The sequence below is a fragment of the Callospermophilus lateralis genome, chromosome 2 (genome assembly GCF_048772815.1).
Source record: "Callospermophilus lateralis isolate mCalLat2 chromosome 2, mCalLat2.hap1, whole genome shotgun sequence".
NCBI classification, from domain to species: Eukaryota; Metazoa; Chordata; class Mammalia; order Rodentia; family Sciuridae; genus Callospermophilus; species Callospermophilus lateralis.
In genome coordinates this window covers 59,766,296-59,791,026 of record NC_135306.1, presented here as the reverse complement: position 1 = coordinate 59,791,026, position 24,731 = coordinate 59,766,296, and the positions used below count along the sequence as shown (strand labels likewise).

Sequence of the window (24,731 nt, the reverse complement as noted above, 5' to 3'; positions counted from 1 at the left end):
TTTTTTCTCTTCTTTTATATAAATCAGGTAGCAAAACATTTCTGATCCAGCTCTACTTTCACAGATTAAAAGAAGAAAGTTTTAGCAGAGGAGTGTGAAGCAGAGGATGTTTAAAAAAGTCACATAAGTATCAGATTATAGCAGCATCAAAGAAACAGTTCAGGAGCACTCAACCTGAAGCTGAGAAACTAGTGAGGAGTGCCCTTTACACTAAGCATGTCCCTGGCAATGGCACACTGACCAGAGATAAGGCTTCCCAGGATATTAACATCTCAAATGCTGTATGGCAGCTGTGTAATGAGTTTCTTTAAAAAAAAAATACAAAATGAGTTGCCATTTAACTGACAGAGCCTGTAATGTTGATAATTGACACTGGGTAATGTATGCTTAGGGATTCATTATACATTCTCTCTACCATGTTTGAAAATGTCCAAACTAAAAAAAGTTTAGGAAAAATAGCCTCCCCCCTCCCTAACCCCAGGATAAAGCTCTCTCTGAATGTAGTATCCTCTACAGGGTAGAAATTACAAAGGAGATCTTGTTTTGAACTATTAAATACTTCCAGTTGCTCAGACTGGACCTAAGTTTCTTGTATTACAACCAAACTGCGATGCGATGGAGCTTTAGCAGGAAACTGGACATGATAATTCCTTAAGTGCTACTTGATAAGACTGTCCATATGGAATTGCAGGTAGAAGTCAGCAAGAGGCTCGATGACCACCAAAGGAACTTTGTACCTTTGTCCATTATGTCTGCTACAAAGATTCACTCTGAAAATGATTTCAGTGCAGAATCATTATCTCAGATTTTTAAAATGTGTTTATCCCCAGTCTTTAGAAAACACAGCCACAAAGGCATACCTACCTATGTTTTGTAACTAGATGATATTCACAGAGCTTTTTACTGAATTCTGGAAAAGGTTTTGCTAAGCTTGTGGCTTTACTATTGTACCCTACAAACCAATAAGTTTTCGTTTAATTGAACCAAGATAACAAGTGAATTTCAGGCTTCAGCACATAAGAGAAAATAGTCTGAAACCAGGTCAATCATTTTCAGACATACAAAAGCAGGATGGAATGTTAACCACAGGTTATAAAGGATTTTTGTGGTTTGTAACATGATTGGTTATGGTTTTTCAAATATAAGTAGCGAGCATGACTCTGAACTGAGCAAGACTCCCTGCCCAATTGATTAGAACCAGAGTTGGGTTAAGATTGACAAGGAGAGATTTTTAAGAAGCACAGAACGATTGACCACCTGTGAACCCAAGGATGGTCTGAGTCATTTCTTCAAAAAAGCAGAAAACGTCTTATGATGCCTTCCATAAAACCAAAATTCATGATAAATATCACAATCATCATCAAAGTAAACAAGGACATAATCTGCCGAATTTTATCCAGCTTTCTTCTGCCATTAGTGTATGATCACCTTGGTTCCCTATCTCCTTGGAGAAACAAACTCCAGTGAAGCATTTGCATAAGATCTAACTGATCTAGGGCAGTTGATATATCTTATTTTGCTACATATGCAATTCCAATTTCTTAACCCAAAAGCTGAAGAGTGAAAGAAGTGGAACTCAAGGTTATTTTTATGGAATGCACTTAAAATGAAGGTTTTAAGGTCTGGGAGTTTCATTTATGTTTAGATTTTTAAACATACTATATATGAGCTACTTTAGGAAGAATTTGAATTTCATTAGGTTTCTTGAACATATGAAATAACTCACATTTGAAGACCATTCATGGTTCTTCTTTGTCTAGCCCTGGCTCTTGGTAAAATTTAGAGGTTAGAGTTACATATCATGTGTGTTTATCTTACATAGTCATTTATGGTTTCTGAGCCAAGCTTGGTTATAAAGGATAATGTAATTTAAAAACAAATGACATCCTCAAATAATCACTATTTTAGGCAGGGGGTTGGACAAGAAGGGTTCTGCTCACCTAGTCTTCCTCTTTCTGGCCAGACTCCACTGCAGTGAGGTGAAATTAGAGACAAAAAAAAAAGACCCTCTAACTTGCACCTCTTGCATGTGCATCTGGGGTAGTTATGCCTCCAAAAGGAAAAAGCAAACCCAGTCACAATGGCACAAAATCAGGCAAAAGTTCTGAAAGAAATTAAAAGGCCTTTTCCTCTACTTTCTTATCTATTTCAGAGATTGACAGAAGAACTTGTATTTTGGGTTAAACTTGGGAATTTTGCTCTTCTCATTCAGCCAACTCATGCTGCACTTTACCCAGATGACAAGAATAGAAATAGGTGAGAACAACACAGGAGTAAGACTCTGCAGATTCACTCATGTCATATTTGGCTCAAACAGAAGTTTGATAGGATAACATGGGAGGACCAGAGACCTGGCTGAGTCTGAGAATCCCCAGAACCCCATCCCAGGTATGTTCTGTTGTTAAAAAGAGCCTGTTTGCTTAATTTTCCATCAGTTAGCTTGATTTCAGCACAGAAACTAGTTATGTATTCAGGTTTTTATTTCAAAGAGGATTCTCTATTGCTTTTGGTGTCACTCCATTCGTTTCAGCAACCAAAATCTCTCTGCAGCTGCATTTAACTTTAGAAACGCAAATGTACCTTATTAATGCTGCTTATCAGGCAAAGCAGTTAAAGATGCTTGCTAAACATTTGTTTATTTACATGAAAGACTTCAGAATTTTGCACAGTTAGATTTAGGCACATAACAAACACAGTGAGTGTATAAACGAAATAGGAGTAATTCTAGCAGATGGCATGGTCAGAAGCAAAGGGTTTGCAAGTGTGAGAAACTGCACAAATCCAAGCTGAGAAGTCTGAATGGCTATTATTGCAACACATCCACAGTCAAATGAAGAAAGTCATTTACATCATGTTAAGAAATACAGGGGCAGAGTCTTATCTGATGTAACTGTGTTACACAAAACAGGGATTTGGCACATGGGTTACTACTGGACAATATACCACATGCAGTTTTTCATTTCGATTCCAACAGAAGAACACTATTGACAAATTTCTGTCTCTCTTTGCTTCCTACTTTATTCAATAGAAGAGGTAACAATAGCATCTGCTGCTCTTGGCTGGAGCCTAGGATGAGGAAATTGTGGATAATGAGACTCCCAGGCATATGGACACTAAAAAGCTCATGCTACAGCTATGGCACAGCCAGGCTAGCACTCCAATGGGAGTGGCAGATATACAAAGCAGCCACTTCGAACCAAAGCAAAGCTGCCAAGACAGCATGTGTAGTAATTTTTAGTGGACTGATGTGATTTCCACCATCATGATTCTGAGATGGAAGCAAAGCAGGAGAGAATTCCTCTCTCCATCTCCCTCTGGCATCCTTTTACCATTTCCTGCTACCCAGTATATAAACACGGCTGCCAGTCTACCCATCAGACCTTCTTACCATTAGCCATAGACTTGAAGATCTGTGATACTTAGTTATTTCTAATGCATCAAAATTACCTACTTCCACCATCTTAGTGCCAAACAAAACACCTCCTCTCATACAGATGTTTTCTGGTTATTTTCCTAACGCACCTAGAATAAATTTAAGGGACTCTTTAATCAAATTAATGTGAACAAAATTTAAAGGTCACAATACACTGGGAAATATATCAACTGGCAGTCTGAAGACTCCAGTCCAGCAAGAGTTTATGGGAAAGGGTCCTTATTTTGTTTTCTTATCTATCTCTAAGATTTAAAAAAAAAAAAAAAAGAGGTGGTGGTTTGGAAGTCTGGAAATATCCTTTTTAGATCTGATTCACTGTAGATGAATCATAATCCTAGAGTTTTGAGTTTAAAAAGAAACCCATTAACCCCAATAAATCCTAAATTACAGGAAGATGCAGAGGAAATATTTTTCACAAAAGATGAGAGAAGAGTTAAGAGTACAATTTTCTCCCACCCACAAGCTGATAGTCAGTAAAAATAAAGAGGTATCAGTTATAAAACAAATTAAATTGACTTTTTGTCTACATTTTTTAAAAAACCTCCTCTATTAACAAATAAACCCTGTATTTTGGGATGAGCTTGAGGGTCTTTGCTCCTCTCATCCAGTCTCATTAGGGTCATTCACACTGCACGAAGGCAGGCTGGCAGGAGTGGAGAGATGAGCCTACACAGGCTGTAAATAGGGTTTAGTCAGGTAGCACTCAAAGGCAGAATAAATGAGGTTACACATTATCTGTTGCTTCCTCCATTAAGAGGTAGAGTCCGTTTCTCTATCCCTTGAATCTGGACCAGTCCTTGACTTTCTTTTAACAAAGGAAAGTGCTGGAAGCCCTGCCTCATAAGGTCTTGTAGCTTCCTCTTTTACACCCTGAGAACCTGGGCCAGGATAAAAGGCCTTGGGGAGCAGAGATTCCTACCTTTTCCAGCTGACTTCCAAGGGAAGTGAGCACAGGAGAGACCAGCAAAAGGCCAGTGCCCGGTCCCAAACGGACCCACAAAATAGTGAAAAAGAACAGACCCAGGGGTTTTAAGCCACTAGGTTTTGGTTTGGTATTTGCAGACAGAAATGGCTAACTAGTAGACATACCCTCTATTTCAGAAAGGTTGCCAAGTCCAAAGCACACACACACATATCAGAAACAGAAATATGATTACAATTTTTAAAAACCTTCAAAACAAACCTAAACCAAAAACAAAAACAAAGTGAAAAGTCATCCCTTCTCAAAATAATCAAAATTCTTTCCTTTCAGATGTTAAAAATAAAAGCACACAGCTATTCAGCATTTATTATTAGAATGGAGAAGCCACAATTCACTCAGCCCTGCTTTATCTAGTTCTTCTTGTTATCTGCTTGCTCTGCAAGTGCCACTGTGCACTGATAAGAGACTTACTGCTCACTATGCCCTGATGAACTGAAACGTAGTGTAGGACTTTTTGGAGGAGGTGGGAAAGGTACAGAGGAAGATGGGAAGGGAAGAGAGAAAAACTGCTCAAGTCTCTTTACAATGAAGTTCTGAAAAACATAAATGAAATGTGGTTAAGAATTCCAAAAGAAACTTTAAGTAAAATTCTTTTTTTTTTTAAAAATAAAGCACACTATTCCAGAAATATACACCCCCCCCCCCCAAAAAAAAAAAAAAATCAAAGAGCAAAGGATTTCAGGACCCTGCAAGTTTGGGCAGGGGGTCTGACATTATGACTCACTTTTCTTTCATTCATCTAATCTTTGATCTTTGGTCACTGCTTGACAATGAAAAAAGGAACAGTTGCTCAATCACCTTCCACTTAAGGGCAGTCCTGACGCTTATTGTGCACGTCACACCAAGCATGAATACAAAGCAATGGGACTGACACCCTAGCAAAAAAGACTAGCATTTATCACCTGCAAAGGTTTAGCCCTTAAATGTAGCCACCTTGGGGGGCTGAAGATTTATTGCTGCAATTCTGCCATGGTGCAAAAATATTTTTGGAACTCCTTTTTGGCAGTAAAGAGCCCGTGGCCTGTTCCTTTGAATTCATTTAATGGTGGCACATTTTTGTCCTTGAAGATTTTTTTTTTTTTTTTTTTTTTTTTTTTTGTGCCAAGAGATGTCTAGAGCCAAGTATTTGGCTTATGTTTGGGGATCAATGCAAGGAATACTCTTGAGTAATTTTTTTCAACTAAGGAGTCTGTTTCCTCTATGATCTAAAAGGTATTTACTAAAGTAAATTTCATAAAGAACTTCTCCAAATGTTTAATAGGAGGATGTTATTCAAAAAAATTTGGGTGTATGTGTGAAAGCCTTGAGGTTTGTTATCATTTGAATGCAGAAATTGTGGCACGGTTAAAAATCAGTTTTATTACCATTTAAGAGTGGTTCTCAACTAGAGGTGACTATGCCCCACCCCCCATGGGACGTTTGATTATTATGTCAAAAAAACATTTTTTACAATTACAACTCAGGGGAGAGGTATTATTGGCATCTGGTGGGCAAAGGCCAAGGGTACTGTTATCCTACCAGGTATGGGACATCTCCTGCAATAAGAGTTAGATGACCTAGAGGCACCTTGCCTTACAGGAACAACCCACTCCAATATGTGAAGCATTTTTTAATTGTAATGAATTATTAAACATTTTTAACTTGTTAAACATTCTAGTTGCTATCTTCTAGATTTATATACTCATGTTTTCTAAACTTCTAAATAAATTACATTTCCTTATTACATTTCAGAAAATGTGACAAGATGCTTTGTCATTCTTATACTAAATTAGAGCCAATAAGTAACCACCTATTTTTTTTAAAGGAGAGAGAGAGAGAGAGAGAGAGAGAGAGAGAGAGAGAGAGAATCTTTTTTGTAGATGGACACAACACAATGCCTTTATTTTTTTTTATGTGGTGCTGAGAATGGAACCCCAGTCCTGCCTGTGCTAAGCGAGCGCTCTACCGCTGAGCCACAATCCCAGCCCAACCACCTATTTTTAATAAAGCAAAATATAATAATACTAAAAAAATCAGGAACTGCAAACATTTATTAACTTCTTTTTATGTGGCAAGTTCCTGGCTAGTTAATCACTTTACACATATCAACTTCTTTAATTACCATAAACAATGCTATGAAGGAAATAACTATTGTTATCCCCATTTTACTGATCAGGAAATTGAGGTTTTGTAGAAAGATTCAATGACCTGCTTAAGGTCATAGATATAGTAAATGTTGTAGCTGAAATTTGAACTCTGGCAGAGTGATTTCAAGTGCACTATGTTCATTACCATGCACTGCTGTTCCCAAAGAGAAGTCCTATCTGCCAGGAAGCCTCTCTGGTGTGGGCTGGGGACAGCATACTCTCCTTTGTGTAACATACACTGAGCAAAATAGAAAATGCTAGAAAGGAATGCACAAAAAGCATGAAACCTTGATTCTCATTTATTGCTTTCTACTGGGTATGTGATCTTCAGCAAATCACTTTTTTTTCCCCCAAAGTCTCCATTTCCTTATTTGTCGAGTGATATCAGTAATAATGAATATTTGACATCTGTGTTATCAATATAAAACCAAGTAAGTGACAGGAGATAAACCATCACATTCCTACACAAAAGTGAGCTAGTTGCTCTTCTTTTGCATGAAATGAAAACAGAAAGGTGACAGTTTCACAGCTGCCTGTGAAGGTACCTTCATGATACAGGTCTGATACATGACTGTGAAGTCTTACACCATTGACCTGACCTCTCTTCAACTTACTTTAAATCTACAATGTTTATTTCAAACAAATTTTCCACTTCATTAGGCAGTCTGAGTGTTCCTCTAGAACCTAAAACACCTTCTCTATTTTGAATTTTACTTTTTATATCTAGTGGGGCCACTGTGTATTTCCTTTTCATGGGTTCTTTGGGTTCAATTATTTTGAAATTATTTCAGTTGAAGTAAGATATTTTTCTTTTACAGGATTATGCAATCAAAATATTGAGAGTCTAACCTCCTGTTTTGTATCACCATGTTGTTTCATAAATTAAGCATTTGGTTTTTATGCAGAATTATTGGTACTTAAGAATGTAAGAATAAAACCTGGAATAACAGGTTCCACATGGTATAATTATTTCTCCTCACCTTAAAACGTTTCCAAAAATAAGGACACCATTTACATATTCCACCCATCTTCCTATCCAGAGATGCTGGTATTTTTAACAATCCAGTCTTTCATCTACAGAAGGCTAGCTTCTCCTATTACTTAATTTACAAGTGGAAATGAATCCCAGGTTTAAAATATGAGTCTGTGCTTCACACTTGTCAGCAACACAAAACTATCACATGCTTTGGCAGAAATTGTGGTCTTTGATCTGAAGAGACATTTGAATGGAACATTGGGAGAAATAAAGGATGGGATTTAGAACGAATGGTTAAAAATGCATTAAACAAATTTCCACGGTATCGGTGCTTCTTCGGATCACAAGGTCTTTTTATTTTATGCCTATATTCACTGCTCTCCAAACTCTTTTGACCTTGAAAGGACTATTTTCTTCAATATTGAGTTGGTCTTAGGGTAAACGGCTATGCTGTGAATATAACCTAACTAGTTTCTTGGTTGTGTTTTCATATATGAAGTTGAAAACTATTAAGATGATTGGATATTAAAAACTTTTCCAGCTCCAAATTATCTTTTGATTTTTAGGTGGCCCATTCATGTATATAAGGCATTACTGATCTGTATCTGGCCTGCAGGTGGTTCCCTCTAGTTTTGAGAACTCGCTTGATTCTAGGACCTGAAAGATTTAAGTGACCTTCAGGAAGTTTTTTTTTTTTTCCCCCTGGCATAACTTCATTTAGAAGGTAGAGCCAGAGGCCCTCATCTATCTCCCTTTCATATTTATCCTGAAATGAATAAATTTCTCTTATGAAGGAAAAATATTCCCTTGGCTATAAAAGTATAACTCAAGTGTTGGTATCATAGGTCAAAGTTTTATAATTGATTCAATGAAATTACTAAGGAAATTACTCAGGATAGAATTTACAGAATATGTGGTTTACAATATAAGCCACAAACTTTACTATTAGACAACACAAAGAATAAGGCTCAAAAAGGAAAAAGGAAACAAAAAACTTCCTTCTTTTCTAAAAGGAAATTAAAATGATATGGGAAAATGTAATGCATGATCTCCAAGGACATCTAATTTTCATAAACAACTTGAAAGATCTCCTTAGTCTTTCAAAATCCAATTTTATGAATGAGGTCCAAAAAAAATCACATGTGTCTATTCATGTACTGCACAGATATCTGAAGAAGCAGTGACAAATTTGAGCATTTGCTCAACAAATGTGGAGAGAAGAGGAAAGGAAATGGGCAATTGTGTAACAAGGAGCCAGAACTGGGTAAAATGGTAAGAAAACAGGCCTTGCCCTTTGTGATTGGGCCTACAGGTAGGAGTTGTATGGCTCTGAACAATGACCTTTGAACAATCACTTATAACCCTTTTGTGCTTAATGCTCTTGGCAAGTGAAATATATTGTTTTGTGGATTAAATGATTATACCTGAAGTACTTACTAATTCTTGTGAAACAGTAATGGCTCAGTAACTGCTAGCTATTATGACTGTTTATGTTAAAATCATTACAGGGGTAAAAGAGAATCACATGTTAGCAGCTGCCTTTGATATAGACAGAGGGAAAGGAAGGCTAGAATCTGGCAAAGTGATGTGGAGGCAGAAAAGGAAGAGGGACTCATTATCACCAGGTCATCAGGGAGGGATGGACAGTGAAGTATCCCTACCAGTGGGCAGCAAAGGGGAAGAGAGAACCATAAAGAGATCTAAAGACTTGAGAATGTGCTTGGTCTAGAGGCAACCCAGGACATATGATGGCTTTGCCACCACTACTGCTATGAGCTCAGGCAAGTAAACTGACCTGTATTGACCTCTGGTTTTTCTTCTGTGAAATGGGATAATAACATACATACTGACAAGGATGATTGGGTGGTAAAAGCCATAGCACAGGTAAAAAGACATCAATAGAAAAAATACTGAAGATTGAATGTAGTGGTGCTCCATCACTGAGCTATAGTCCCAGCCCTTTTTATTTTTTACCCTGAGATAGGATCTTACTAAGTTGTTCAGGATGGGCTTAAACTTTTGATTCTCTTGCTATGGCCTCTTGAGTAGCTGGAATTATAAGAATTTGACACTGTACTTGGCTTACAGCCTATTATGTTAAAAGAAAAAAAAAGTCCAGCTGTGAAACTATCTCACTTATTTCTGTAAAAAAATTCTAAAATATGGAATGCCACTAACTTGAAGAGTTGATTATTGGGTACACAGTACAGTGGTGTAAGAGCTGGGCACAAATGCACATAAACTAAGCTCATACTCTATGCTTTCAAGGCACATATGACCTATACACATGCTAAACATGAACCTGTTTTAGGAGAGTTCAGACAATAAAGTGGTTAAGTTTTCTTATGTGAAGAGGAATGGGGAATAAGCTTAAGAGGCTTCTTTTGGGTTATAACTCAAATATCTATAAGTAGAAGCAATGCTACAGACAGATAAATTTGGAGGTAGATAAAACAATATGAAAAAGGGACGGTTTAAAAAAGTGGTTAGTGTGCTCCTGTTTTAATGAATTCCTGCTCAGAGTTGAATAAAGTTACCATATGTATCAACAAAACCATCTAAAACCAGCTTTCACCCTTTGCCATATATTGGAAGTGCTACTTCATTGGATTATGAAAAAGGTTTGAATACCCCCTAGGAGAGAAGGGGAGTACTGGAGTTCCAGGCCACATAAATACTGCTTGCTGAGGGCCAAGGGTGAAGGTCCTTGGAATTTGTAGCTGATGTAGGTGGCCCAAACAATGAAGGATGGGTGAAGGGCAAAATCAGCTTAGGTCACACAGGACCACGAATATAAGAAGAAGTTCAGACTTTATCTCGAAGAAGCACAAGAACCACAGCATTGAGTTCCATATGTCCTGAATAGCACCATAGTTCGGTGGTTTTATATGTGTTTATAAAAACAGATTTGTTATTAATCTAATTCACAGCATTAAAATGTCTGTTCCTCAGAAAAATATGATGTATTACAATAAAAAAGTCAAAATTAAAAAAATTCATTTAATTTACTTATTTGGATATTTATCAATATCTGGTTGCAGATGATATGTGCATTCATGGTGTATTCTTCTCCTTAGCATTTTAAATATACATATGGTTTTTAAATCTCACTCAATAATGCATTACTAATAATTCAACACTACTACAAACTTCTAAATAGCAAGCCTTGACCTCAGTGCTGTATGTGTGTCGTTACATATCATTACATTTGAGTTTCATGAAACTCTTACTGCTATAAATAGTGTTACATCATTTTGTAAGTGAAGACACAGAGGCTAACAGATTAAATAATTTCCCCAAAGGCACAAAACCAATGTGTTAAACAAGCTGGCCTTTTCCCACACGAATTTCCCCAGAGTGCACACTTTCAACATTAAGACTGTTGTCTGTGCTTGTTGCACTAGGTTAGCCCTATAACTCTTTTTTATTATTGCTAGAATTTCCACTACTTAATGGTTCTTATTAATCCTAATGCATATATTACTCTAAGAACTATGAGAGAAATGTGAAGCCCTAATTTTCTGGATACTACCATATTTCCTCTGAATTCTCCTGCATTCTCCCTGAATCTGTTTGATGGAAAGTTCAGATTAACTCTGAGTTGGTTGCTAGTTCTTTAGAGAGAAAAGAATCAGGTATACTGAAAGAGAAATCAAAACAAGAAATAAAGTATTTATTCAGGGTGCTTTTCATGATTATTTGTAACATGATCATAGCTATGTCCCTTTGTTACTTGGTGATTGTGGCTTTTTGCTTAGTTTCTTACTGCTTAGAGATGGTTTCTAAACTAAGTTTCTGGGATACCACATGGGTAATTGTTATTTAGAAATAGCTTTAATTTTTCTAAACTAACATTGCTGGGACACCACATGAGTAATTGTTGTTTAGAATTACATTCATCTGCTACTCCATCTGAAACATTATGCTCTCAAGTTTTAACATACTTGTAGCCGAGTCAAGGATTCATGATGGTTTGGATACTATGTTGACAGGACCTCTACGCAGAGGCCAACATGTCTTTCCAGACATATGAAATTACCTATGGGTGAACACAGCTCCATTTATGCTGTATCTTTCCCCTATTGCTTTGAAGTTGCTAACAAATTTCTTCCATCAATACACCTACTCTCCTTTTGTTTCAATACACAGCTTCTCCAGAGCCTCAGGCATGGCACTTCCAAATGTCAGCAGCTATTAGCTCTTCACATTCATCTTTCTTTCCTTATTTCTCCTGAGCAGCCTGCATATCTCAGAGGTGAGTCCAGGTTGGCTTGACACCACTACACAGAGGTACCTTCGTGTGTGTGATGTGTGTTATCAAAATCAGGCATCATAGCTATCTTTTCTCTCCTCCTGGCTTGCAAACTTCTTTGGATCCCTCATAGTGGCCAATGTGAAGCATATACACCTTGCCTATTATCAGCTGAAGGCAGATTCCATCTTAAGACTGCCTATCTATTTCAATTTTCTTATGTGCCTACTTTACCAAAACAGAAACACTTTTTGAGAGGGAAGATACTGTATTTCAAAATGCAATGCAAACACTGTAATGCTTTTTTTTTTTTTTAATAAAACTTTCCAAGTTAGGTTTCTCTAATGTTTGTTCTTCCTATTTTATCTATTTAATACCTTTTATTTAATAGTTGTTCTATAATCACTTGTCTTTGTGTGGGTGTGTGTGCATGGATGGGTCGGGGGAAGAAAACTTCATTTTTGACATTAGTCATGTGAGGACAACATTTCTCCTACCAACTCAAATTTCCCATGTCTCTATCTTTGGCTAAACTCCATTTTAAAACATTTCATGTGTCATGTTTAACACAAGCGGGGATACTATGTAACCAGTTACATTGGATCTTTGAAGCCTGGAAAAATGTTTAGATAATAGTATACAGCCTGGTCAAATTCATGCTTGACTACAGCAATAAGTAGGAGAAACAAATATGCTTTCTAGATGGAAAAGTATTTACCTGAAATAATGAAAAGAAATTTAAATGTTTCATAATCATGCAGAAAATTACAACCAAGTGACCAGTCCTCAAAGGCCCCGTCCTGGGTGTAGGGAAGCAAGAACTAGATAATGAGGCATGACTGCCCCACCGTCTTCTTAAGTAGCAATACTCAAATAAACCCTGTAGACTGTCACTTAGGCTGACTTGACTGTACGTGTTGTTATGAACTTCAGTCAAAATAAAGCAAGAAGAATGCTTTCAAGTCAAGTTGAAAGTTTGTGAAATACTCTACACAAATGTAAGGTAATGCTAATGTTACCGTTTATCAGGAAAAACATTTGCTGGAAAAGGTACAACATCTTGTTTGGAATTTGCAAGGCCACTATTTAACAAGAACCATGATATTGTGAATTAGCCAGATTAATTTTCACTTTTATTTTGATGTATCTATTGATCCCCAACCGTTATATGATGCTGTAGGATAATATGGGGTCTGAGTTATGCTACTAATTTATGATGGAAGTGGCTTATGGCAGATGCTTTCTTGTCCTTTTTTGTTTTTTAAAAAATAAACTTCCACTCTTGAATTTTATTTATCTATTAAAGAGGCCATATTTGTTTTTCATATTTAAATTACTCAGGTAATAAAATACTATCAAGAAGTCATAGGAGCTGTACATTTATATAGAAATAAATAGTAATAAATAGAATCTGACTAGATATTTTCAATAGTCTGTTAGTCACAATACTTGAGAGAGAAACAGACAACTACTAAAAATCAGTTGATATTAAAAATGTGTGAACACTTACAAATAACAGAAACTGGGTGGTGATGTAGAGGGTATTTGTACAATTATGCAAAAAATATAAATTGTACCTTTCAAGAGAAATACAGGATCATTATCTCAAAGTACTTATTCCAAACTATAGGCCTTGGTATATATTTTATTAAACAAATTAGTATATTTATTATGTGTGAATTGGTATTAATAATGTATAAAAGGCATTTGTCTTCAGGCAACATGATGTTCTCCCTGAAAACATGTATACTTACAACAACTTCTCCCCTATAAACAGCAAAACTTTTCTATCAAAAAATCTCATGAAACAATACATGTAAATATGTTTTAAGAATATTCCTCCACATAGGAGGTAAAACTTGACCCTGATAAAAAGGTCAGTACTTCACTCTTTCCTGTTATATATATTTATAGTCATGTACATGCTTAATTTGTTTTTATTTTTACCCTAAAGAAAAACAGCAATGGGTCATTGTTGCCTTCTGTCTCAATATGCATCTGTATGAAATCCTTCCTATATTATTACAGTACAGGCATCTGACCAAAAGAGATCTGTATTATTCATGAAGGCTTTGTTACCCCCAGTCTCAACAAGTTGAAAAGAAAATATCTGATAAAGAATAATTTAACTTGGTTTCCTCCAAAACCTTCTGTGGTCCTTACCTGCAGTGCACAACCATCGGACCTGCATCAGGAGGGTTACAGGTTTTGACTCTCCGTAAGAAAGCTAGAAAAGGTGTGGGGTGCTCCGGAACACCGTGATCTGGCCAGGCGGTGAACTGGAATTGTCTCACTTCTCTCTTCTCACTGGAACCATTCTGTGACATAGGAACACTGGCTGAAATTCTGTGTTCCTCATCTCGGGTGGTAATGATGAATAACACAAACACGGTAACACTATAATGTTAAAAGTGCTATCATAATTCCTCTCTCCCACCCTATTATCCTTTGAGAAGGCACGTTCTTTGGAGATACAAACCCCAAGCTATTCATAAATGACAACTATTTGCTCAGGAAGATTAAATTCTTAGGTGAGAAGCATTCCTTGGTTCAGGTTTGAACATCTGGAGTGCTCCTGTTATATTTTACAGAAACAAGTAGTTCTTCTTCATCTATTCTTCATTTGCTGAAACTTTCCTTCAGAGCACGGGTTTCATATTTACTGATAAATCACTAGACTGGGAGAAAAATTGTTGGGCGATAATGGAAGAATTACTTCATTCTTCACCGTTGCCAGTGGGACCAAGATTTAAGTAAAGGCTTAAGATATTTGATTTATCAAAAGAGGTTTTTTTTTTAAAAAAAAAAAATAATGGGGAGGGAGGAGAAAAGACAAAGAGCAAACCTTGTAAAGTGCAAATGTTCTAACACAGTACGTGGCCAGCTCCACGGTATCGAGCAGTGTCACCTGGACCAGTCCATGGGTTTCTGTGCCTCTGCTGGGCCAATACTGGTCACACTTCACCTACAAGAAACAAGTGACGCATTCAGGGCAGAGGCTCATCAATTTCTCCATTAGCTTTACTTTGAGTTGCTGTTGAAGGAAAACAGCTTTTCTGCATTTCATTTTATGTTGATCTTTTTCTGGCATGCATTCTTGTTATCCCAATATATGTAAATTACTGCTCTGATGCCAATATAAACCACATTTTTCAAACTGGTAAGAATATTAAGCAGTAACAGATTCAATTTTCCTGGAGAAAAATAAGTTGCAGATTGTTGCTGAGTAAAATAAGGAGATAGGTATTTGAAACTTCAGAATACTCGGGTAAAAAAATTACAAATTTGTTCTGGGGCAGACGTTATGATTTGCATCAGGACAATTATACTTAGGCATTTAAACTCCATGGAGAGATAGTTAGTGTTCATCCATCAAGATTTAAAAGGCACAAGATTTTCATATTTAGCTATCAAAATTTCTAAACAGGCTTATTTTAAAGAAAAGTAGAAATAATTTGAAAATTTATCAAAGTATAATAAACAACATAAGCATGTATTTTTTAAAAAAAATACAAGATAAATGGTATTTGTATCCAAAACAAATTAAACCTATAATGTCTAGAGGAAATGATCTGTTTCTTAAAAACGGTCTCAGAGGGTCATAAACTAGCAGTGTAAAGTTTAAATAATTTAAAATTCATTCATTTGAGATGAATAATCTACAATTTCTATGTGAAGTGGAACAAAAGAGTATTCAACTCAATTAGTTTAATACGCAACAAAGAATAATTCCAGGTCTGCAGTAAGCCTCAAATTTACTGAAAATGTCCGTTGGGCATTAAAAAGCATAATAAAAAATGACATACACACCACTATAGTTTCCGGTAAGGCTATAGATCAGAATATATTTACCCTTTCTATCTCAGATTTAAAAAAAAATGGAAGTGATTCTTAACTGAAGCCAAATGAAATGCATTTCTTTAGGTAAAGAAAGCTGCTAGAACTCTTTTATATTAGGAAGCACATCATTTACTTGAAAAGGGAGGAACTGAAAACACAATCTTTGGTTTTAAACAAAGGCAATAAGGCATTATGACTACAGATAAGAGAATTTTTTGGTCTGGTGAATAGAATTATTAGGTAATTATTTGCTTTATGTTTAATATAAATATTAGCAGCATTCTGTGCGTAATATTGTAATCTATTTTACAGAGATACTATCTCCTCTTTCTGTAGACACTGGACCTTCTAAAAAGGCAGAGGTTTTTACCTGCTACACAATTTTCTTGACAAGAAAAAGGAGGAAAACACTTTATTGTACATTTATTCAGTAAGCCAGAAATTGAATTCACAAGATTTGATTCCTGTGCTTTTTTTTCAACCGTGAAACCACACAAACATCACCTTTTTGATGAAAAACAAACAAAAGTGTGACAGTAAAATGAAGAATTTGTGTTTTAATAGAATTAAAAAAATACTTTGCATGCTTCCCAGATGCACAGAATATTTTTGTGTTTTTATTTCTCTCTCATGCTCTGACTTAAAGAGAAAAATTACATAAAAAGAAGACAGTTATTCAAGGACAATAAGGACAATTAAGGTAGCATGCCCAGGGTTAAACAACTCTATATGCTCTATACCCATCTTCTAAGTCCAGGAGGTCACGTCTGATATACTTAGCAAAGGCTTCCACTTGAATGGAACCAAAACTACTTAGGTAATAATGGTTCAGGTGGGAAAAATCATAAAAATTAGGCCAAAGGCTTAGTTTTAAACCATGAAATAGATGTCAAATTGCAGAAGACAAAAGCAACTCTGTAGGCCTCATACTGCAATATTCAAGAGGAGGGGAGATATATGCTCAATTAAAGAATCAAGAGAGAAATTCAGACTCATTATTTAAGTTTCAGCTGGACAGCAATCATTTGAAATCAAAACCAACTGATCAAGTCCTATGAGGACAAATATAACTATGATGTACCCAGAAACATCACGTTAATGCAAAAAAATGATCTATAAAGTCAATTCATTGCACTGAACCAAATTCAATATAATTACATTTCAAACTTAGGAACTGGTTATACTTTGACTATTTAGTGAGGTAAGACATAGGAGATGAGGAACTGGAAGCCAGCTTTTATATAACCTTTGTAAAAACCACTCCGCTGTTTAATGACTTTCTACAAATCTGTTCCATCTGTAAGATGCAAGAAAAGCTGAGGTAATACTACTCACAAACTACTAGAAGTAGGTATTAAACTGTAGCTATCAATGGCTTAGACTCTGACTGTTTTTAGAAGAAATACCAAAAAGTATTACTATAAGGAGTAAATACTCTATAAAAACTTCCAGCTAAATGATAAAACAATTGCTTCCATAGTCAACTTAAATAATCTTTTTCTTTACCAAAATCAAATGCTTTAACATGTTTCAAAAACAACTTTAAAAATTGGGAACAATCTTATTTTAGCAAAAATATTTAAACATTACCATTTTCAGGGCTGGGGGTGTAGCTTAGTGACAGAGTGCTTACCTAGCATGTGCAAGGCCCTGGGTTCAATCTCCAGTGTGGGCCAAAAAACCAAACCAAAGCAAACCAATTAAAAAAAAAAAAACAAACACAAAAAGAACACCCCCCCAAAATTGTCATTTTCCCTCAGAAATATTTTCTGAGAGAGCTTATAAAAAATAAATATTCTAACACATGTAGACACACACATATGGGGTCCTGCAGTGACTCAATACTTCCCCTCCCTGTGTCAGCCTGTACCACACTTATTCCTTCGCCTCATTCTCAAGTGGCCTGCACAGGTTTCATCTGACTTCAGAGGGCTAAACTTGAGGGCTCACATTCACTGGCAAATATTATATTAGGTTTTCATTTCTAAGCACATGTTATACAAATAATTTCTAATTTCAATATTGGATGTGAATATGAGGTATAGTGAGGGGAAAAAAAAGACACAGAACAATAGAAATGATTTTTTCTAATTAGCTAATGCAAATGAGCTAGCTCTATTTTCCTCTCTCGAAGTATTTTACTCTGACAACAGCACTTCCTTCTCCCACCTCATTCTCCTGAGAGAAAATCTCACAAGGCATTTCTAGAGAGAATTACTGTTGGCTAGGCTCGGCTTTGTGCACAGAGCTGAGCGTGGGAGATGAAGAATGAAGACTGTTCCCTCTGCGTGTGTAAGAACCAGAAGGCTGCAGTTACTGACTACAAACACAAATTTCTGCCTTTCCTATTTGAAGTTGAGGTGATTATGAGTGGCTTCAGGACTGGCTCACAGAAGATCAGGCAGGATCTCACTGAAGGACCACACAGCTGTTTCTGTATTTACAGAGCCAAAGCCCATTTGTCTCACCTCTAGTATGGGAACAGTATCTCTGGTATTCCAGGCCTCTCGCAAGGATTTAAAATGAAGCACCCCCAATAACTCACAGGCTAGCACAAATGGGCATTCACCTAGCACTAGCTATTATGGATTTTTTATTTTTATTTTTTGGTGGTTGTTATAAACTACCTAAATAATTCTAAATGTGGAAAAAAGAAATGTTGTTAATCTCACAGGTGCAGTGCAAGGTATTAGAGCTGTGGGGACACTGAGGTGAAATGAGACAATCCCTGCCCCCAGTCCATCAGTAGTAACAACTAAATATGGCAGTATGTTTGGACCTCCTGCTTCTTTCCAGTGGGCAGTGGTGAAATCCCAAACAACTTCTTTAATTTACATGAGCCCCAGCCTGTTGTGGGAAGAGAATGAATTAAGATTCTGACGTGGAAAGGAGGACAGATGTACCTACTATCCCGGATGTACTTTAGAGACACTGCCCAATAACTTCACTTGAGACTTAAACTGCATGAGACAATTCAGATTTGGGGTTAAATTTAGAAAAGATGTTTCTTTTTATTATTACTGAGAAATCAACTATATGTGGACCTTTCATTTTTGTATAATTATGGAGAGAACAGGTTGACTGTCACTGTTTATGCTATGGGATTAATGCATTTTACATTTTCATGATAAACTATCAAAAGTAAGTTTGATGGAATGATAAAACATATTTAAATGGATTCTGATGAAAATCTTGTCACTGGAAGTACCTGATAGGTATGCTCACTGCTTTGGGGGAAATACCTATATTCTGGACCATCTTTACTCCCATATGGTTTACTGTAGAAGTGCTGGCACATTGCAGGTACTCTACAAAGGTAGCCAACTCTATAATCAATTATACTGTGGTCTAGGTTGACTTATTTTTAAATTGCCTAAAACTTTCTGAAAACAAATCTCCCTCATTTCGATTTAGTAAAGACTCACTGAGCATGGCAAAGCATCAGGATTCCAATGATAATGAGCCAATTCCTCAGGAGAGTTCTAGCATCATGACACAGAATGAATTTACCACATGGTACTTTGAAAAGCCTGCCTAAGGCCAGATTATTTAGCCACAGAAGGACTTAAGATAGGTAATAAATAATATGTGGGGTAATACCTGCTAATGAGAGTAACTATAAATCCCTATCAGGTCAGTTTGGGTAGAGTGGTTGTTAGGAGCCTTCTCTACAGGTTGGATAACAAGTATGCTAACATTAGAAAATAGGAATGAATGTCATTCTATGATACCAATTTATGATGATTCATTTAATAAGGGGCATTCTAATAAAAGAAAGTTTTAGAAAATCAATATCTGTCTTGGTGGAAAGCAAAATACATGCTGAGTTGTTGATTTCTACAAGTTACAACTACTCTTCTGGAAGTTAAGACAAAATACTTGACTTTTCACAGAAGGGACACAGATTATCTCAATGTTTCTATTTTTCTTTTTAGCAAGTGTCATTCTCTACATTCAACTAATATTTTGCTATATCTGTTCTCAAATTGCAAAACAGACTGGGTTGGGTATTTCCCTGTTTCATTTTATCTTCTGTGATCACTGTATAGTGGAGGATCAAGGGACAACTGAATATTTGAAATGAGAGTGATATTAAAGCCTTTGATGACCAGGCAGTTGTAACCTTTCATATATACAAAGTCATCAAGCTGAAAAATATTATTCTTTAAATTATATGTCATGAAACTGCTTATCAGCTCATTAAGCCATTCTAAAACTTTTCAAACCATTTATTATTTTTTTTTTAAAAAGCTATTCTTTTTTGTTTTATGTGTCTGCCAGAAGCTGACATAGGGAGGAGATACCCTGAACTTTCCCAATGACTTCCACCATTGCACTGATAGACATTTTGTGTTAGGTGTCCAACACTTTGTTGTATCAAGAAGATAACTGCATGAAGTACTTCTCTGCAATGGCTGGTAGCATTTGGATATTAGCTCTTCCCATAAGGATTGGGTCCTTAGAGTACTACCTCATCCCTAATTACTCCTGAGTAGCAGTTCAGTACCCCAAGTAGCCCTCCAGCTCTCTCTGCTTCTGCCCAGTAGTTGTTTTTGACTCAGCTACATTCCAGTATCATCATTACCAAGAAGTATCATTAGGTTACTTAGTGTCAAGCAAAGACAATTTCTGTAGACCTGTCAGTATAGATGTACTCCAAACTGCAACCCATGTGACTCTACTTAAGTGCAAGCCAACTGAATAGCAACTTTGCCTAAAATTCTGCTGAGAGAGGACAGAGAAAAACCATACATGACTGGACACTACACACTGGAAAGCACAGAGACTAATTCACTTCTCAAAACCTCAGAAGTGACCCAATCCAGCTTGGGAGAACTATAGGCATGAATGCAGAAAGGGAGAGGGCTTCACACAAAGTCATCAGGAACAAAGGTGCAGGCCCTACTCCAGTCCAGCTTTTTACTTAGGTCATGATGCCTCTCATTGGCTTTAATAAGATGCTTTGAGCCAGAATCTGTAGGCTACCATTCTCTGTAGAGGAGGCAGGGAAGGAAAAGAAGGTAGAAAACCCAGGAAGCAAACAGACAAAAAACTGGTGGGATTCTTTCTCTTTTATCTGACACTATGTCTGCTGACAAGAGAAAACCAAGAGTGTGGAACTTGCTAGATAAGGACCCAAACATCCTTTAGATTGCCAACATGAACATCATTCTTTCTGTTGCCAGTGTCCTATTTACATTAAGTATCCACCAGTTTCAAAACAATCCCATACATCATGCAGACTCCAAAGGCAATGTTTGTGCTGCGGTTCCTAAAGTTGCTTAAGGAAAAAGCATTTTCTGTTGCCCTAGATAGGTAGGGCTTTGGGCTGCAGTTTGAGAAATTAAATGTTCAAGGCCTTCGGCGCTTCCAGTTCTATTTGGAAAAGGACACAGACCTGGCATTTGGAAAGCATTTGCTCTCCATTAAACTTACCGAACCTTGACAAACCAGAGAGGCCAAGAATTAGTCTGCCACTGGCCAAGGCTGGACTTTCCAAAACCGATAACAACAATAGAAACAATAACCCTGCCATTTATAATCTTCAACGTGACTCTGTCAAACTTTAACCCCAAAGGACCTCACAATCTGAAAAGAATCTCAAGATTTGTTTTATAAAAAAAGAAGAAACTGTCTAACCAGCGTCTCCTCTTCTGCTGCCTTTTTGCCTGCAATTGCCCTCTTACCCACAAAACAAAATGTGATTGTGTCTCCACCTCAGCCTGACTTTGCAGGGGAAGTAGACAGAGGTGACATTCAGGAACTGGAGGAGTAAGTGGCTATGATGTCAAAAGTGTTTCACTGGACTTAGGTGAAGTCTTGGTATTTTAATCCCCTGGAGTATTAACACAGTGAGGTAATACCAGTCCAATCTTTTTTTTGGCCTTGACAGCCTCTAACCTCTATTCATTAGCACAAAAAACAAAATTTAGTGATACTTGGAATTTCCCACTCTCTGGCCTAAGAAACAATCAGTGTCGTGATGTGGAGAACATTTGATCTGCTCCAGTAATGGATGCCATCAACTGGTTTGCGTGATCATTCTCAATTCGGAAATGAAAAGGATTTAGATATTTTGAAAGCCAAGTATAGAATTCCTAATTTCTAGTCATCCATTTTGAAAACTTGGCCCACAATGCATGACAATTCTAATCATGTCCCATTTGTCGGGTATCAAGATTTATTTCCTCATCCCATACATTTCTAGCATTAAGTTCACACCACAAGAATAGCTTTGTAAGTCAATCAATCCGTTTGAAAGACAACATAAGCACCAACAGTTTCAGCAGTCATCAGTGGATGCAGGCTAGCTGGAGAGGACAGGGAGAGACAGACATCCCCTAACTCTGCTAAGCTATTCATCATCTAACACTCATCCTGCTGCTCCAGGATTTGCCAAGCAGGAGGCTTCCACCTTCCCCCTGTCTTTTGTATTTTAAGATAGGAGACAAAATAGAAGGGAAACTGCCAAAGTAGATAGATGAAGGGGTTAAAAAAAAAGTGGACAATCAATTAATAGAGCTACTTGGGTCAGGAATCACATGGCAAATTCTTCTTTGGAGACTGTAATTCTTTGGCAGGGGTGTGGGTTTGTGTGTGTGTGTGTGTGTGTGTGTGTGTGTGTGTGTGTGTGTGCGCGCGCACGCGCGTGCGGGGTTGTCTATCAAACTTGTATGTACTCAGCCACCACAAATAATATCCTTGGAGTGAAAATCCCAGGTGTATACAGTTTACGCTCCTTCCAGTGCCTCATTTTTTCCAAACTTTTTCTTCCCTCTCTGTGGTTGCCCAGACCAATTCATGTGCTTATGGGCATGTTATGAAACATGGAAACAATTAGAGACCACATTCTAGGGCACAGGAATGACTTGCTCCAGAATCAATGAACTACGCAGAACTTGAGAGGCTTTGGCAATACAGATGGAAACTGTGGAATGAAACCCACTAACAGTATTTTATATCACAGGGTCCATTCTACAACGGCTTGAAATTGGTCTTAAATTGATCTATGTGTTTCAGGCAGGGATCATATTTTACCTTCAAAATCTCTAGATTTTAGACTTATTTTAAAAATCTTATTTCTTTATATACTATAGTGAGACTCATTCAACTTATACTTCTTAGGGTTGAGAACTGAAATGCATACACCATAAAGTAGTCCCAGTTAAGCTGAGGATTCTTTCAAGGCCACAGTTGAGAGAGAGAGAGAGAGAGAGAGAGAGAGAGTGATGGCATTTGAAAGATAAAGAACTTAAGTTTTCAAATGATTACCTTAGGTCCCAAACTGCACTACACCCTTGTGAGGACTTCTTCAGCAATTCCATGTTAAGAATTGTCAGTTTCCTAGAAAGAGACCACTGAAACTTCTAGCATGTGCTGTTGATCCTCGCAGCCTTTGTGTCTCAGTGAGCTTTTCTAATGTAGGGAGGGCTATAGTAATGCCGACAAACCTCAGGCAGGAAATGAGCCAGACCAAGACAAAGCAAACAGGTTTTAAGGGGAGAATTTCTTAGCATCATGAAATAAGCAAGATGCAAAACTGAACTGGAAGGATATATGGTGTCAAAAATATATTATATGTAGTGACAATCATCACACGTGTAGCCCATTTCTGTGTTACTCATGATTTCCCACTGTATTGCTTGAGATATGATTATAGTGAAAGTAGCAACCAGAATGTCTTATTTTGGTCTACTTGCAGACAAACAAGTTCCTGTGCCAGGATCTACATTCTGTGAGTCCAGGGGGAAAGCAAGCACTAAAGAATCCTATGGTTTGAGCTCCCCTTTCTTTCGACCAAAATGCGGATGGTGGGCTTGTACTGGGAACAGTGGGCAGGATTAGCCATGCGCAGTGGCTCTGTGAGGTAGGTGGGGATTCACTGTTGACCACAAAAAAACAAAAACTAATTTCATTTGGGAACAAAAACAATTATTCAGAGGCCAGCTTTAGGGGGAAACTGAAGTTGCAATGGTAAAACAACCAACCTCTAGTAAACAATAACAGTTGATACTTACAGGAAACCTTGCCACCACATTCCTTATCTCAGCCAATGCTCACACAACCTTTTCATGTAATCCAAAAATGAGAAATGAGACTTTGAGGAGTCAAGTAATAAGCTCATTGTTATATAGCTATAAGGATTAGAACTGCAATCTGAGCTAAGACATCTGACTGTAAAGAACCCCTACTTGGAACTATGTCATTCCTGATGGTTCCCTTCTCTCTGATGGTGTCCCTGTGCAGCCTTCCATGAAACCATGCTGCCTTCCCTTTCCTTTCCCTCTACTCCTCACCCCATATCTATATTCAGCAGGTATCTTGCATACGTCTAATTCATAAAAGTGTTAATAAACATGTACTTTTTCATATACCATGGGGTGAATATTATTGTGAGAACCTGAGCCTTAATCTAAATAATAAAATTTCAATCATTGGAAGGATGGTTTGTTTAAACTAACTGGACTACCTCCCTTTATGGGGGAGACTCCAGGGCAGTTTCTGAGCAGAGCCAGGCAGGTTCAAATGTCTGCTTTGAAGTTGGCTGCTGGGAATTGAGAATTTGCTTGGGTTCCCAGGTCAGCCCACACAACCCATAACGTTCCTAAAATATGGAGCTATATACTTCAGTAACAACTAGCCACTATTTATAACATGGTTTTTATAGTGCAATTCAATCCAAGTTCTTGTTTGAGAGTCTAGAAACGCCTTCCTCTTTCTTCATGTTACTTCAGGGGGAAAAAGCAACAGGACAGGGAAAGGGTGAGGCAGGAGGATGTGAGAGAGGAAGACAGAAGAGCAGATGAGACAACTGGAGGCACCAGTGTTTTTGTTCAAACTCCCAGTGACATTTGGACACTTCTCCCCAAGTGTTCTAGAATGGGGAACAAAGAGCTTGCTGGTGTCAGGGGTCAGGGCTCATTTGTATCTTCAGATTGATGATGACCCAGACTCCCAAACTGCCTGCTGGTTTATGCAGGTCATCTCAAGTTTGGGTACAGGCTGAACCGCCACAGAATAAAAATCACAAGACAGCATTTTAATTGGCCTCCTTAGGCCATTTAACAAAGAAGAAAGCTAACTTGCAAGAGCAAAGAGTAATTAATGAAGGGAGCAAACAA

At 37.3% G+C, this 24,731-nt stretch overlaps 1 protein-coding gene across 1 annotated transcript in view; it reads right to left on the bottom strand.

Annotated features, from left to right (window-relative positions):
- The window catches only part of Ptprd (protein tyrosine phosphatase receptor type D), a 382,192-nt gene that overhangs the window by 28,993 nt on the left and 328,468 nt on the right, over positions 1-24,731 (bottom strand). Inside the window, exons 25-26 of the mRNA XM_076845982.2 lie at positions 14,615-14,734; positions 13,933-14,087 (exon numbers count right to left, since the gene is read on the bottom strand). Coding sequence (XP_076702097.1) covers positions 13,933-14,087; positions 14,615-14,734 — 275 coding nt within the window. The remainder of the gene's footprint in view (positions 1-13,932; positions 14,088-14,614; positions 14,735-24,731) is intronic.